Below are 14,118 nucleotides of genomic sequence, written 5' to 3'. Positions count from 1 at the left end.
TTTCCCAGGAGCACTTCACTCAGTAGCTCTTAGTTGAAAAATGGGAGAAAGGAAAGAGATGAGGTGCCGATCACGGCTCCACCTCCCCACACTGTCACTAGACAGCAGATTTCAGTGTGTATCACCAATATACATGTAAAATACTTAGTCTTTTAAATAACTATTGCAAATGACCAGAGAGAGGAGAAGTCTTCGAATATATAGTATTTTCTTCATTTGTAAGAAACCACCCAATGGATGTTTGAATGCGTATGTCAAGGTGGTCACTGTGTACATGAGAGGAAACATGCAATGCATAGTGGAGGTAAAAACAAAAGACTCCGCCCTCTGGAAGGACAATTCATTTACCTAGAGCTGGAAGTTGCAAAAAAAAAATGGAATGGGGCTGTGTATTGCAAAGCAGCTCCATATAATGAAAAAACGCTTAGACATCAACAGAACTAATATAATAAACTTAGAGATCCAGTATAAACATCTACTTATGATTATATTTATTAAATGTTTGAGCGTATTTTAAACCTTGCTATAAAGTTTACATTTAACCCCTCTGACCTGATTTGGCTCCAGATACAAGATTCTTAAGCCAAAAAAATATCACCGATTGTTATGGTTATATTTGTTAGTGTACTTTTGAAAATGTGGGGTGTTTTAATAAATAGGATTTTATTTGTCAATAAGTCAATCATTTGTGTTTGATTCTGCTACTTGGCCTGTAAGCCACTAATTCAGCAACCCAAGTGCATTGCTAAACTGCCAAGCAATCTTGTCGCTGGCAGCTCAGGTGGAGTTGCCATATTGCATATGGGGCTTATTAGCATTTACAGTATGCACAATAATGATTCAATTTATTGCAATAAAATAGTACTCAAGTAACTTGATTGAGTTGTGAGCGTTCAGTCACCATAAAACCAAACAGGGAACTAAAAAAGGTATTAAGTTTGGTATAGAGATCAAAGGATTGGAGAGTGTAGTCTAAATATCTGCAAACAGTGTTGCTTTAAAATCCTTGGTGACCAATCTTGATTGTTTTGATACGGTTTGAGTTTTTAGTATCTTTAATAAATGTTTGTGGAAATATAAAATTTCGCAGGACTCATCAAGGACAACACTTTTAGTTAGATATTCTTATGTTTACATAGTCTGCAAGATTTGGAATTTCTTTCTAATAAAAAGAATAAAGAGAAATGAAGGCTGATTGGTGTTTCCTACCTCATTATCCACAGAAGAGGAATCTTCTGGGTCCGGCATGCTCGGTAAGACGACGGTGCTGCTCTCATTAACATCTGGAGTTGAGGCAGCAGTTGGCAACTGCCTGGTTGTCGGGCATGTTCCAACACTAGATGTAGACAACTAATTCATAGAGAAGGAGAGGGGGAAAAAAAGCCTGAATTAATTATCTATATGAAACTCAAACATTACATGGATCTTTTTAATTGAACAAGTAATTAAGAAAAATATTTTTTTTAAATATTTTAAAAAAATGTATTCAAATGTACTATCATTTGTAATGTAATGTTTTACGAATATGTTCCTGCCAATAGCTGGAGCTCCATTGGTTGCTCCAAGAAGCGTTTTTTCCCCAGGGTTCTGTCAATTCAAATGAATTCTGTTTACCACTTTATTATAGTGTGGAAAGGGTGTGTGAGGGAGGACTTGCTGTTGGTCCTCTTTCTCACACCCAAGCTGCAATCTCTTCTGGTTTTCACCGGACAGAGAAAAGCTGAAGGTAGTCACCTTGGAAAAGAGGATTTTTATACTTACGATAATTCCGTTTCTCTGATTCCATCTGGGGGACACTGCTACCATGGGTTATATAAGAGGAGCGTGGAGTTGGCACTTAACCACTTAACTTGTTTAATGTATCAAAGCTGACCGACCCCTCCCCTCTGCAGCTCCTTAGTTTAATTATGAAGCCCCAAGGAAGATAGGCCAAACAACCAAAGACCATACAGCAGAAGAGCGGAATGCAGTGTCTCCCAGATGGAATCAGAGAAACGGATTTATCGTAAGTATAAAAATCCTCTTTTCTCTTTCATCCTATCAGGGGGACACTGCTACCATGGGGAAGTTATAAAGCACCCCCCCCCCCCCCCAAGGGTGGGACCGCTCTAACAGCCCTGCACGCAGTGCACTACGACCAAATTTGGCGTCTGTAGAAGCAAAGACATGGAATTGATATAAGTTTGTAAAAGTATGGACCGAGGACCAGGTGGCTGCTCTGCAAAGTTGGTCCGCTGAGGCCCCATTTCTCGCTGCCCAAGACGCCCCCGCCAAACAAGTGGAATGGGCAGCAAGCCGACCTGGCATGTAAGGATGTAAGCCTGATTAATGGTTGCAGTAATCCATCTTGCAATGGATTAGTTTGAGGCTGACTATCCTCTTATGTGAATCAAAAAGGATAAAGAGAATTTGTGCGTCGAATGTGGGCGGTCCTCCTGACCACATCCAAACACTCCATTGAACTTTTCCCACAAGACGATGGCCCTGCCTGAAATGCCGGAATCACAATTTCCTGGTTCATGTGGAATCCCGAAATCACCTTCGGTACGAACGAAGGAATAGTCCGCAGAACGGCTCTGTTCTCGTGAAAAACCAAATACGGTTCGGGGCAAAAGAGTGCTCCTAATTCTGACACTCTGCGAGCTGATGCAATGGCCTGAAAGAACACTACTTTCCACATGTTAACCTTAGATCAGCTGAATGTAATGGTTTAAAAGGAGGCCCTTTTAGCATATCGAGTACCAGGTTGAGGTCCGATGGTGCCGTAGGTGGAACATAAGGCGGTTGAATATGCAAGACGCCCTGCAGAAACGTCCTAATATACGGCATGTCCGCTAAATGATGGTGAAAGAAAACCGAAAGGGCCGATATTTGTACTTTTAAAGAGGCCAAACGGAGACCTGCATCCAGGCCATCCTGGAGGAATGCCAGGAAACGGGGAATACGAAAAGACAACGTATGGCAGGGGCGATTCTCACACCATCTGATATAAGTGCACAAAATCCGATGGTAGATGCGAGCCGAAACTGGCTTACGAGCTCGCAACAAAGTATTCACGACTCTAGGAGAAAATCCTCTAGGCCGCCAAAGGCTGGAAATCCTCTAGACCGCCAAAGGCTGGCTTCAACAGTCAGCCGAGGCAAGTCCTGATGTCGGAATGGGCCATGGAGAAGAAGGTCGTCTCATAGTGGTACACACTCCTTGACCTACAGCCATCGAGATAATGTCTGCATACCATACGCTCTGCGGCCAGACGGGAGCCACAAGAATCACTGGGAGTGCCCCTTGCCTTACTCATCTGAGCATGCGGTGAATAATTTCCCAACCTGAAGTCCCAGGGCATTGGCCATGATGTCTACGGCTACTGCCAGGGGGTCCCCTGCCCTTGCGCAGAAACTCGGGACCTTCCTGTTGTGCCTCGACGCCATGAGATCCAGGTCCGGGAGACCCCATCTCAGGATCAGCGACTGGAAGACTTCCAGATGGAGTGACCACTCCCCCGGCATCACTGCATGACGGCTTAGATAATCTGCCTTCCAATTCAGGATATCTGGTATGAACACCAATGAGACTGAGGGAACATTCTGTTCTACTAAGGCGAAAATTTATGCTGCCACTGTCATTGCTACTGCACTTCTGGTTCCGCCCTGTCTGTTTACATAAGCCACTGCTGTGGCATTGTCGGATTGCAACCTGACCGGACAACCCTGAAGCATGGTCTGGGCGCCCCGAAGAGCCATTAGCATGGCCTTCATCTCTAGAATGTTGATTGACAGGGAAGACTCCTGAGTCGACCAAAGTCCTTGCAGCCGTAAGTGAAGGGCCACAGATCTCCAGCTGCTCGAGCTGGCATCTGTTTACTATGATCCAGGACCATGGGGCAAAGTACCTGCTTACTGGCAGGTGACCCTGGACAGACCACCACTTATGAGACACCTTTGCTTTTGGAGAAAAGCGGATCTTCTGGTGTTCCAAATGCAGATGGGAACCTTACCACTTTGATAAAGAGGTCCTACTGGAAGCAGCGGGAATGGAACCGACCGTAAGGAATTGTTTCGAAGGTTGACACCATCTTGCCTAGGAGACACATGCTTAAGTGGAAGGTTGGACTGTGAGTGGCCAAGACCTGTATAGTTACTTCCCTTAATGACCTGGGCTTTTCCTCTGGGAGAAACACCTTTTGCTCTCTAGTGTTTATAATGAACCCCAAGAAGGTCATCCTCTGCAGGGAATCAATTGTAATTTCCTTAGATTTATTACAATAAGGATCTTGGAGCACCATGGATGGGTAAGTGTCAGATGCTGTTTCAACAGCATTGCTGATGCGGCCTTGATGAGTAGGTCGTCTAAATATGGTATTATCTTGACCCCTCTGGAATGAAGATATGCCGCCATTACCGATATGATTTTTGTGAACACTCTGGGCGCTGTAGAGAGGCCAAAGGGGAGTGCCCAGAATTGGTAGTGAGCTAATCCTACCGTAAATCTGAGAAGTGACTGATGTCCCTCCCAAATGGGGACGTGAAGGTAATCGTCCTGTATATCTATTGACGCTAAAAGTTTGTCTGCCTCCAGTCCATTGATCACTGATCGGAGGGACTCCATACGAAACCTGTCCACCCTCAGGTGTAGATTTAACATTTAAATTTAAGAATGGTCGGAAAGATCCATCCGGCTTTGGGACCAGAAACAGGTTTGAATAGCACCCCTGCCTTTTCTGGTACCCTGCAAATGACTCCTGCAGAAAGAAGAGAAGCAACACAGAGCCGCATCGCACGTCTCCTTTCTGGCTCACGGGGTAATGTTGCAAAGAAACGACAAGGGACTGAACCCGACAGGTCTATCATGTACCCTCTCGTCATGATCCCGCAAATCCAAACTTGGGAGGACTCTATCCACTGTTCTTTGAACAGACTCAATTGCCTCCCCCCCCTCCTGCTGCAGCAAGAAGGGGTGGATGACAGTCAGGATGCTGGCTTTTCCGTAGCTTTTGCCGACTGCCGCCTCGTAGAGAGGGAGGACCTACCTCTATAAGAGTGTCCACTGCTACCGGTCGGTCTGCCTCTAGTCATCTGACCCCTAAGCAAACGAGCCCCCCCGAAAGGGCTGCAGAAAAGAGCCAAATCAAGGTTTTGCCTTAGTAACGTACACTGGCAGAAAAGTGCTTTTGCCACCCGTGGCATGGCAAATAATATTGTCCAATTCAGGGCCAAACAAACTTGTGCCAGAATATGGTAACGTTTCAAGTGATTTTTTAGATTCTGTATTTGCGTCCCAGGACCTCAGCCACAAGGTCCTTCTAGCTGCCACCGCGAAGCAGATATGGAGGCGGCCGTCTCATATAAGCATCCAGAGGCTTCCTTTAGATGCAAGGCAAGGGGAAGCAATTCTGAATCCTGCAGTCCCTTCGCCAATTGTTCTGCCCATGCTTCCATCACTCTGCCAACCCACACCGATGAAAACATGGGTCTGAAAGAGGCGCCTGCCGCTACAAAGATTGATTTTAAATGAACCTCGACCTTGCGGTCAGTGGCATCTTGCAGGGCTGCTGTACCCGGCACCAGAACTGTAGTGTGGCGAGCTAAACAAGCTACCAGAGTCTCAACCTTTGCGATCTGTTACCAGCAGGCCAGGTCCTCTTCCTGTAGCAGGTACAGGGTAAGGAATCCCCTTGGAATCGTCAACTTCCGGTCTGGTTGTTTCCAAGCTGCATCTGCTATGTCTCTTAATTCCACGGACGGTGGAAAATATCCATTCTAATTTTTTTTATTTTTTTTTAAAAAGACCCTGGTCCGAAGATTTGGGTTCATCCAAATCCATATGGTCCAAGGCTTTCCTTACTGCTAAGACCAGATAGTCAATGCCCTGATATTTACGGGATTCTTCCGGGTCTATGACCTGCGCAGAATCCGAGACAAAAATGGGCTCACCCTCCTCTTCTGAAGACCTCTCACAATCAGAGGGATAGAAGAGGATTTGTAGACCAAAACCTCTTATTTCTAGAAAGTCCAGATCTTGGAGCCTCTAAAAAACGGTTTCATCTATCCAGGCCTCTGACTAAGGATAAGGACCAAGCTGGTTCTCCAGAGGTAGGGCCTGGGTTCGTGAAAGAGGATGATGAACCTGCCACAGCCACTTCCGATGTCCCGGCGGTCACGGGCATCTCTACTGCCACAGGAAGGGCAGTTTGCACTGAAACGGTGGGGAGAACAGCATAAACCGCTGTGAACCCAGTAGGCTTAGTAAGACATTTGACCAGAGTAGTAACCGACTGCGCCAGGGAAGATGTCCATGCCAGCTCCTCCTGGTAGTGGTAGTACATTAGACCGGGCCTGCGTACTGTGTGTCCTTGCGTCACAGTCAGTACAAAGTGCCCTGTGCCCTTTTGTCCAATTGGCAACTTTACCTTACATTTTGAACAAGTGAAATATTTTTTAAGTGGTGCTTTTCCCTTATCAGATATATTTGTATTAAGAGGAAAACACACTTATGCAATAGAAATTCAGTCACACAAGATATAGCTTGAATAAATACAAGTGTAGCAACTAATCTATAACAGTAAAAGTTGTATCTTGTACCCAGCATATGAAAAGATGTAAGTTGGCTAAGTAGAATACAAACTGATTTTACTACTACTTGCACACATAGAACAAAATATCCATCTATCTAATATGAATAGAAAGGTATACAATACTGGTGCTTAGCCTTCCAGCTAAGCACGATATGCAGGAGAGGAGTCAGTCAGCAGTGTCCCCTGAAGATAGTGTCAGGCTGAGGAAGTCTGTCTTCCCGGGCAATTCCTTTGGCGTTCATCCAAGTATGTGGTAGAGCTCTATATTATTTAGCTCCACTCCCCGACATTTCCTGCTGCTGCTCGTTGAATTGGTGCCGTTTTCCTTTTATTGTGGCAGCCACCGCATGTTCTATCCTCCGATGTCCTCACTAAAAAACGGATCCTGCAGCTTTAGCAAGATTGCACCCTCTTTTCTCCGAGAGGGGAACTTGGTATGCCCCAGCAAGATGGCGCCTGCCATCGCTCAGAGTACCGGCGCTCTGTGTCAGTGAAGGAGGTGCTGGTTTTAGGGAGGCTGTCAGTGTACCAGCGGCTTGATTAAGCCGCCTGTCGGCACTTTTAAAACACTGCCAGCTCTGTCAGTGAGAGACGTTCGGGTCTCACAAGACAGAGTAGTGCCGCTGCCCAACAGGAGTGTGCTCTCCATCTGTATAACACACTCCTCAGATCCAAGTAAAATAAAAATAGTACCCTAAAAAAATAAAGTAATATAAAAAGGTAAATTAAAATTAAAAAACTACTAGCACAAAAAGTAAGCTGGCACTCCTACGGTCGGCTCTCAAACCATCTTCCTTCATCTCTACTGAAACGGCATTCTCGGTAATAGTAGGCTCTGCCACATCGCATCGTGCCACATGAATATTTTCATATTTACCATATGATCTAGGGAAAGCTAGTTCTAACAAAAAATATAAAATGGCACGACTTGAAATATCACAAACACATAAATGATTTATTTATTTGGTTATTTCCAAACTAGTCATGCATTTCACACACCTGGAGGTCAGGACATGCTTTCCGTAATGTTTGAATTTTTTCTTGAATTTCAATAAGTTTTTTTCTTTCCTCCTGTAATTGTTTTAATTCCTGTTGCTGCTGCTGAAGCTTTGTTTCATAAAATTTCTCTCTGTAATATCAAAAGTTCCTTGTAAGTGAACAACTCAAAAAAAAAAAAAAAAAAAAAAAAGGAAGAAGTATTTTTTGTACTTCCATTAATTTCTTTTCTCGAAGTCCAATGGAGAACACTGGAACCATGGGGTATAGAGGTGTGTGCAGAAGTTTTGGTATTACGACAATCTTATTCAAGTCTGAGCTTCTACCCATATATCTTCTAGCCAGAAGCTTTGCAGCTATTTTTCTAAACGTAACGTGGCTGATAATAAAAGGCAGAGAGAGACAATAAAGAGGAGCTCATTCAGCAATAACAAAACTTAAGTCAAACAATGAACAAAACCAGAATACAATGGGTGGGTGTCCAGTGTTCCCCAATGAATTTAACCAGCGTAAAAAAAAAAAAAGAGGATTTATGTACTTACGTTAAATCCGTTTTTCTGATTCCGTCTGGGGGACACTGCTTACCATGGGGACGTTCTAAAGCAGCCCCCTAAGGGTGGGACCGCTCTGAAAACCCCGCTCGTATAGCACTACGAGCGAAATTTGCATCCGCGGAAGCGAATACATTAAATTGATAGAATTTGGTAAATGTGTGGACAGAAGACCAGGTGGCTGCCCTGCAAAGCTGGTCAGCAGAAGCCCCATTTCTTGCTGCCCATGACGCCCCTACCGATCTGGTGGAATGGGCCGTAAGTCTCTCTGGCACAGGAAGGTTAGCTCTAATGTAAGCATGCTTAATAGCTGCCGTAATCCATCTTGCAATGGACTGTTTAGAGGCTTGCCAGCCTCTTTTGTTAGAATCATATAGGACAAACAGAGAATCGGTTAATCTAATTTGAGATGTTCTTTTGACATAAATACGGAGAGCCCTAACCACATCTAACTTTTCCATAGACTGCAGATCAGACTGAGAAGTAGATGAAAAAACCGGAACTATAATTTCCTGGTTCAAATGGAAAGAGGATACCACTTTAGTAACAAAAGATGGAAGTGTTCTCAAAACCGCTCTGTCCTCGTGAAAAACCAGATAAGGTTCCCGGCAAGACAGAGCTCCCAAGTCCGACACCCTACGTGCCGATGCAATTGCCAAAAGAAAGACGACCTTCCAGGTCAAACACCTAAAATCTGCCACAAGTAAAGGCTCAAAAGGAGGCCCTTTAAGCATGCATATCCAGTACCAGGTTAAGATCCCATGGTGCTGTAGGCGGAACATAGGGAGGCTGAATATGTAAGACTCCCTGAAGAAAAGTCCTGATATCTGGCAAATCCGCTAATTTCAGGTGAAAAAAGACTGAAAGTGCCGATACCTGCTTCCAGCCCATTCTGAAGGAAAGCCAATAAGCAAGGGAGACGAAAGGAAGACGTGTGACATGTCCTTTTTTCGCACCATCTGATATAGGCTCGCCAAATCCGGTGGTAGATGCGAGCTGAAACTGGCTTTCGAGCTCGCATCAGTGTTCACTACACTGGAGGAAAAACCCTTAGCCCTCCAGAGGCTGGCTTCAACAGCCACGCCGTTAAACTGAGCTGAGGTAAATTCTGGTGACGGAAGGGACCTTGAAGAAGAAGGTCGTCTCGTGATGGAAGACAAAATCCTTGTCCTACCGCCATTGAGATTATATCCGCGTACCACACTCGGCGTGGCCATGAGGGAGCTACTAGAATTACTGGCAGACCGCCTTGCCTTACTCGTCTGAGCACGAGAGGAAGCATGGGAAACGAAGGAAACAGGTATCCCAACCTGAATTTCCATTACATTGTCATTACGTCCACCGCTACCGCTAAGGGGTCTCTTGCGCAAAACCTGGGAACTTTTTTGTTGTGTCTGGAGGCCATGAGATCCATATTCGGAAGACCCCACCTCTCAACTAGAGACTGAAATACTTCTGAATGGAGTGACCACTCCCCCGGCATCATTTAATTTCGACTTAGGTAGTCGGCCTCCCAATTCTTTATTCCCGGAATGAATACTGCCAAGATTGCTGGAACGTACTGTTCTGCCCAAGCAAAAATCTGAGCTGCAATTTTCATTGCGGCTGCGCTCCTGGTTCCTCCCTGCCTGTTGACATATGCCACGGCCGTGGCATTGTCGGACTGAACTCTGACAGGGTGGCCCTGAAGGAGGGTCTGAGCCCCTCGAAGGGCTAAAAGAATTGCCTTCAACTCCAACACATTTATTAATAAGGCGGATTCCTGAATTGACCAAAGTCCCTGGAGCCGGAGGTGCAGGATTACTGCCCCCCAACTTCTTAGGCTGGCATCTGTCGTGGCTATGATCCATGAGCATGGAGCGAAGGACCTGCCCTCCGACATATGATCCTGATTCAGCCACCACTGGAGCGAATCTCTCGCCCCTGGAGACAGCGAGATCTTCTGGAGATCCAAGCGTTTGTGGGATCCTGACCATTTCTGTAACAGATCCCACTGGAAGCATCGGGAATGAGTCCGACCAAAGGGGATCGTTTCGAAGGAGGCCACCATCTTCCCAAGCAGCCGCATGCACAAATGAATTGAGGGCTTGGGAGAGGACAAGACCTGAGTTGTTGTAGCCCGGATTGAACTGATCTTCTCTGTAGGCAGGAACACCTTCTGTCGACTGGTATCCATGATGAGCCCCAAGAAGACCATGCGTTGACACGGGACCATCTGGGATTTCTTTAAGTTTATCAGCCACCCATGGCTCTCGAGGATTGCTATGGTGAGTGATAAGTGTTGACGTAAGCCAATATTTGAGGAGGATTTGATGAGTAGATCGTCTAAATAGGGAACGACCTGAACTCCCTGTAGGTGAAGACACGCTGCCATCACCGACATGATCTTCGTGAAGACCCTTGGAGCTGTGGAGAGGCCGAAAGGAAGGGCCCGGGACTGATACTGGGAGTTCCCTACCGTGAACATCAGGAGGGACTGATGCTTGCTCCAAATAGGAATGTGGAGGTATGCATCTTTTATGTCTATGGATGCCATAAACTGATCCTTCTCTAGGCCGTTTATCACTGACCTTAGGGACTCCATTCGAAATTTGGCCACTTGTAAGTGCACATTGAGGCTCTTTAGGTTTAGAATGGGTCGAAATGAACCGTCCGGCTTCTTGACCGGAAAAAGATTTAAATAAAAACCTTTTCTTTTCTGGTTGTCTGGGACCTTGCAGATGACTTTTTGCGAAAGAAGAGAGGCGACACAGGCCTGCATTGCCTGTCTTCTTTGGGGATCTCGGGGTAGCGAGGTTACAAAGAAATGCTGAGGGATTGGTCCCATCAGATCTATCATGTACCCTCTTGAAATAATGCCCCGAATCCAAGGGTCTTGGGATGACGCTGCCCACTGTTCCTGAAAAAGAGACAGACGTCCCCCCTCCTGGGTAAAATGGGGCCAGTCAGGACGCAGGCTTCTCCTGAGTCTTGGAGGCCTGGCGCCTAGCTGCAAAAGAGGACCTGCCTCTGACGGACGAGCCTCGTGAATTCGGGTGTCTACCCTTAAACGACTGCCCTCTGGGCAAGGATGTACTCCGAAAGGACTGACGAAAGGAACTAAACCGTGGGGTCCGACTTCTACCAGAGAAAACCATTAAAGAGGTGCTTTTGCCCCCTGTTGCCTGGGAAATCATGTTATCTAACTCCGGGCCAAACAGACCTGATGCCGAAAAAGGAATGGATTCCATAGATTTCTTTAACTCAGGATTCCCAGGATTTCAGCCATAATGTTCTTCTAGCTGAAACAGACGCAGCCTGAATAGAGGAGGACACAGAAGCTGAGCTCTGAGCCGCCTCATAAATATATCCTGACGCCTCCTTTAAATGTAATGCCAGGGTAACCAACTCTGGGTCCTGTAAGGACTGTTCCAGTTGCTCTGCCCATGCCTCCATGGCTTTGGCAACCCAAGCTGAAGCAAACGTGGGTCTAAAGGAAGAGCCCACTGCTACAAATATAGATTTTAACTGGGATTCCACTCTGCGGTCAGTGGGATCCTGCAAAGTTGCTGAGCCCGGGGCCGGAAGGAGAGTATGACGGGCCAAACGGGCTACAGGATTATCTACTTTCGGAATTTCCTCCCAGCGAGCCACGTCCTCTTCCTGTAACGGATACTAGGAAGAGAACCTTTTTGGAACAGAAAACTTTTTATCAGGCTGTTTCCAGGCTCCCTCAGCAATATCTCTGAGTTCTGTAGAAGGGGGAAAACGAATAACCTTCCTTTTGGCCTTTTTAAATAGACTTCTGTCTCTAGGACTAGGATCCTCCATTTCTGGGAGGTCCAACGCTTGCCTCACCGCTAAAACCAAATTGTCAATAAATTGATATTTAGTGACTTCTTCCTGTTCAGAAGATGGAACCTTGTCAGAATCCAAATTTGAATCTGTTTCCTCTTCTGAAAGTCCCTCTGAATCAGAAAGGACCATGAGAGGATTAGTGGATCTGAGCAGCTTTCTTTTAGCTGGGGGCAGGTTTGGGGATTCAAGTAACTGGTTAAGTTTTTCCAAACCCTTAATAAATGCAGAGGAAGGTCCTGCTATAGCCGTTTCAGTAGAAACCGTGGCAGCAGGGAGCCCCACAGGAGTAGTAGCGTTATTTATCACAGACGCTGCTACACTAGACAACAATTGAGTAGATTGGGAGACCATCTGTGTCAAAGAGGAAACCGACTATGTCAGGGAAGCTACCCAGGCCGGTTCGGTTCCTCAGTCAGTGGGGCTGGAAGGAGCTGGGTTTGTGCAGAGGGGACCTCTCCTTCACAGGCTGAGCAGAGCGCCAACGGGTCTTTCTGCCCATTAGGTAATTTAACTTTACATCTAGAACATGTAAAATATTTTGCCATAGGGCCTTTTCCCTTTTCTGTCATTTTAAAAGGAAAAGCACACCAAACACACTTAGATAAGAGATATCTTAAGAGATGTTTTGTGAGAAACAGAGTGGACAACAAGAAACAGACTATTGTGTAATAAAAGCTGTACTTTTATGTGTGTAACAATGAAAAGATATATGTGCAAATAAGAATATTTTTACAATCCTACTAGCCTCCCTCTTGTAACTACATAAACAGTCAGTAAATGGTTAAAGAAAGGGTTTTGGTACTTAGCCAAAAGGGCCACTCAGGGGAGAAGTCCAACAGCAGTGTCCTGGTGTCTGCTCCCTTGGAGATAAGTTCCTTCCCGGGCTTCTGTTTGGCACCAGAGTCCGGACTGTACCATCTGTGCTGAGAGCAGGGGAGCTCTTGTGATAGTTCCCCCTCTGCAGCTTTCTGTCTCTCTCTTTTTCTCTTTTTTTTTTTAAAGGAACTTTATCGATGTATTTGGCAGAGTTATGGATGCCTCTTAGAGGTCTCCTGCAGCGTTAGTACCCCGATGCCCCCTCCTATTCACCTGAGGGGGGATCTTGGTATGGCGCAGTTTTCCTCCTCCTTCTTCCTGTACTTCCGCGGTCCGTTGAAACAAATCATGGCCGCCGGCGAGGTGATGCGATAGGCGGCGCTCTATGCCTAATGGCAGCGCCGGTTATCGTGGAGCCTCCTGGAGTGACAGCGGTCCAGTGAGACCGCTTGTCACTATCCTGTGACAGTTAATGCTCTGCAATTAAGAGCAGTCTGCTCTCTCTGACAGAATCCAGTCACCGCTGCCCAGTTTCTGTGAGTGTGTTCTCTTTCTGTAGAACACACTCCCAGCTCTGCCCTAAACTGACTGAACTATAAAAATTAAAGAAAAATAACGTTATATACAAAAATAAATGAAATAATCACTAGCTATTTCTAATAAGCCCAACTCCTTTGGGCACCTAGAAAAAACTGGGGAAGAGGCAGGGGGATTGTAGAGGGGAGGGGTCTGTCAGCAGTGTTAAAGATTAACTAGCTAGGTGCCAACTCCCGTGCTCCCCTCCACAACCCATGGTAAGCACTGTCCCCCAGACTGGATGAAATAGAAAACTATTTTACCCTTACGTCCACTGGAGGGACAACGGAGACATAGGGAGTTCCCAAAGCAGCCCTAAGTGACGGACTACGCCGTAGCTGCTGAGAGCAAAACTTTCCACCCTAAACTAATGTCCTTGGATGCAAAAGCCTAGAATCTGTACAACTTTGTGAAGGAATGAACAGAAGACAAGGTCTTTCCCTGATTCAGCTATTCTACCAATGTCCATTTCGCACATTCAAGAAACTTACACTGATCTGGTCTACTTTGTCCTCCCCTTTTTACAAAGAGAGAAGTCTGCTCCAATATAAGACTAACAAATTACAGAGGTCATCTATCTAGCAACTGTTTTTGGAGCAAAAAGAAAGGAACCCCTTTTCAGAAGACTTTTCAATAATTATCCTGGAGATCAATATATTAATTTAAGTGAAATTTTGACCTTATATTTGGTTGAAATTAATACATAAGACAGCCTTATCTATAATTGCTAAGAGAATAACTGTTAAAAACTTGAGCTCGACAGAACCTAAA

At 45.6% G+C, this 14,118-nt stretch overlaps 1 protein-coding gene across 7 annotated transcripts in view; it reads right to left on the bottom strand.

The window, feature by feature from the left end:
• The window catches only part of PCM1 (pericentriolar material 1), a 104,756-nt gene that overhangs the window by 47,468 nt on the left and 43,170 nt on the right, over nt 1–14,118 (bottom strand). For all 7 annotated transcript variants that reach the window (XM_075196559.1, XM_075196533.1, XM_075196584.1 and 4 more), the window contains 2 exons: nt 7,571–7,700; nt 1,210–1,350 (listed from right to left, as the gene is read on the bottom strand). In XM_075196559.1, the coding sequence (XP_075052660.1) occupies nt 1,210–1,350; nt 7,571–7,700 (271 nt within the window). The remainder of the gene's footprint in view (nt 1–1,209; nt 1,351–7,570; nt 7,701–14,118) is intronic.

This window comes from Mixophyes fleayi, chromosome 1 (assembly GCF_038048845.1).
Source record: "Mixophyes fleayi isolate aMixFle1 chromosome 1, aMixFle1.hap1, whole genome shotgun sequence".
Lineage (NCBI taxonomy): Eukaryota > Metazoa > Chordata > Amphibia > Anura > Limnodynastidae > Mixophyes > Mixophyes fleayi.
The sequence above is the reverse complement of the archived record's forward strand: the minus strand, read 5'-3'. Positions and strand labels throughout refer to the sequence as shown.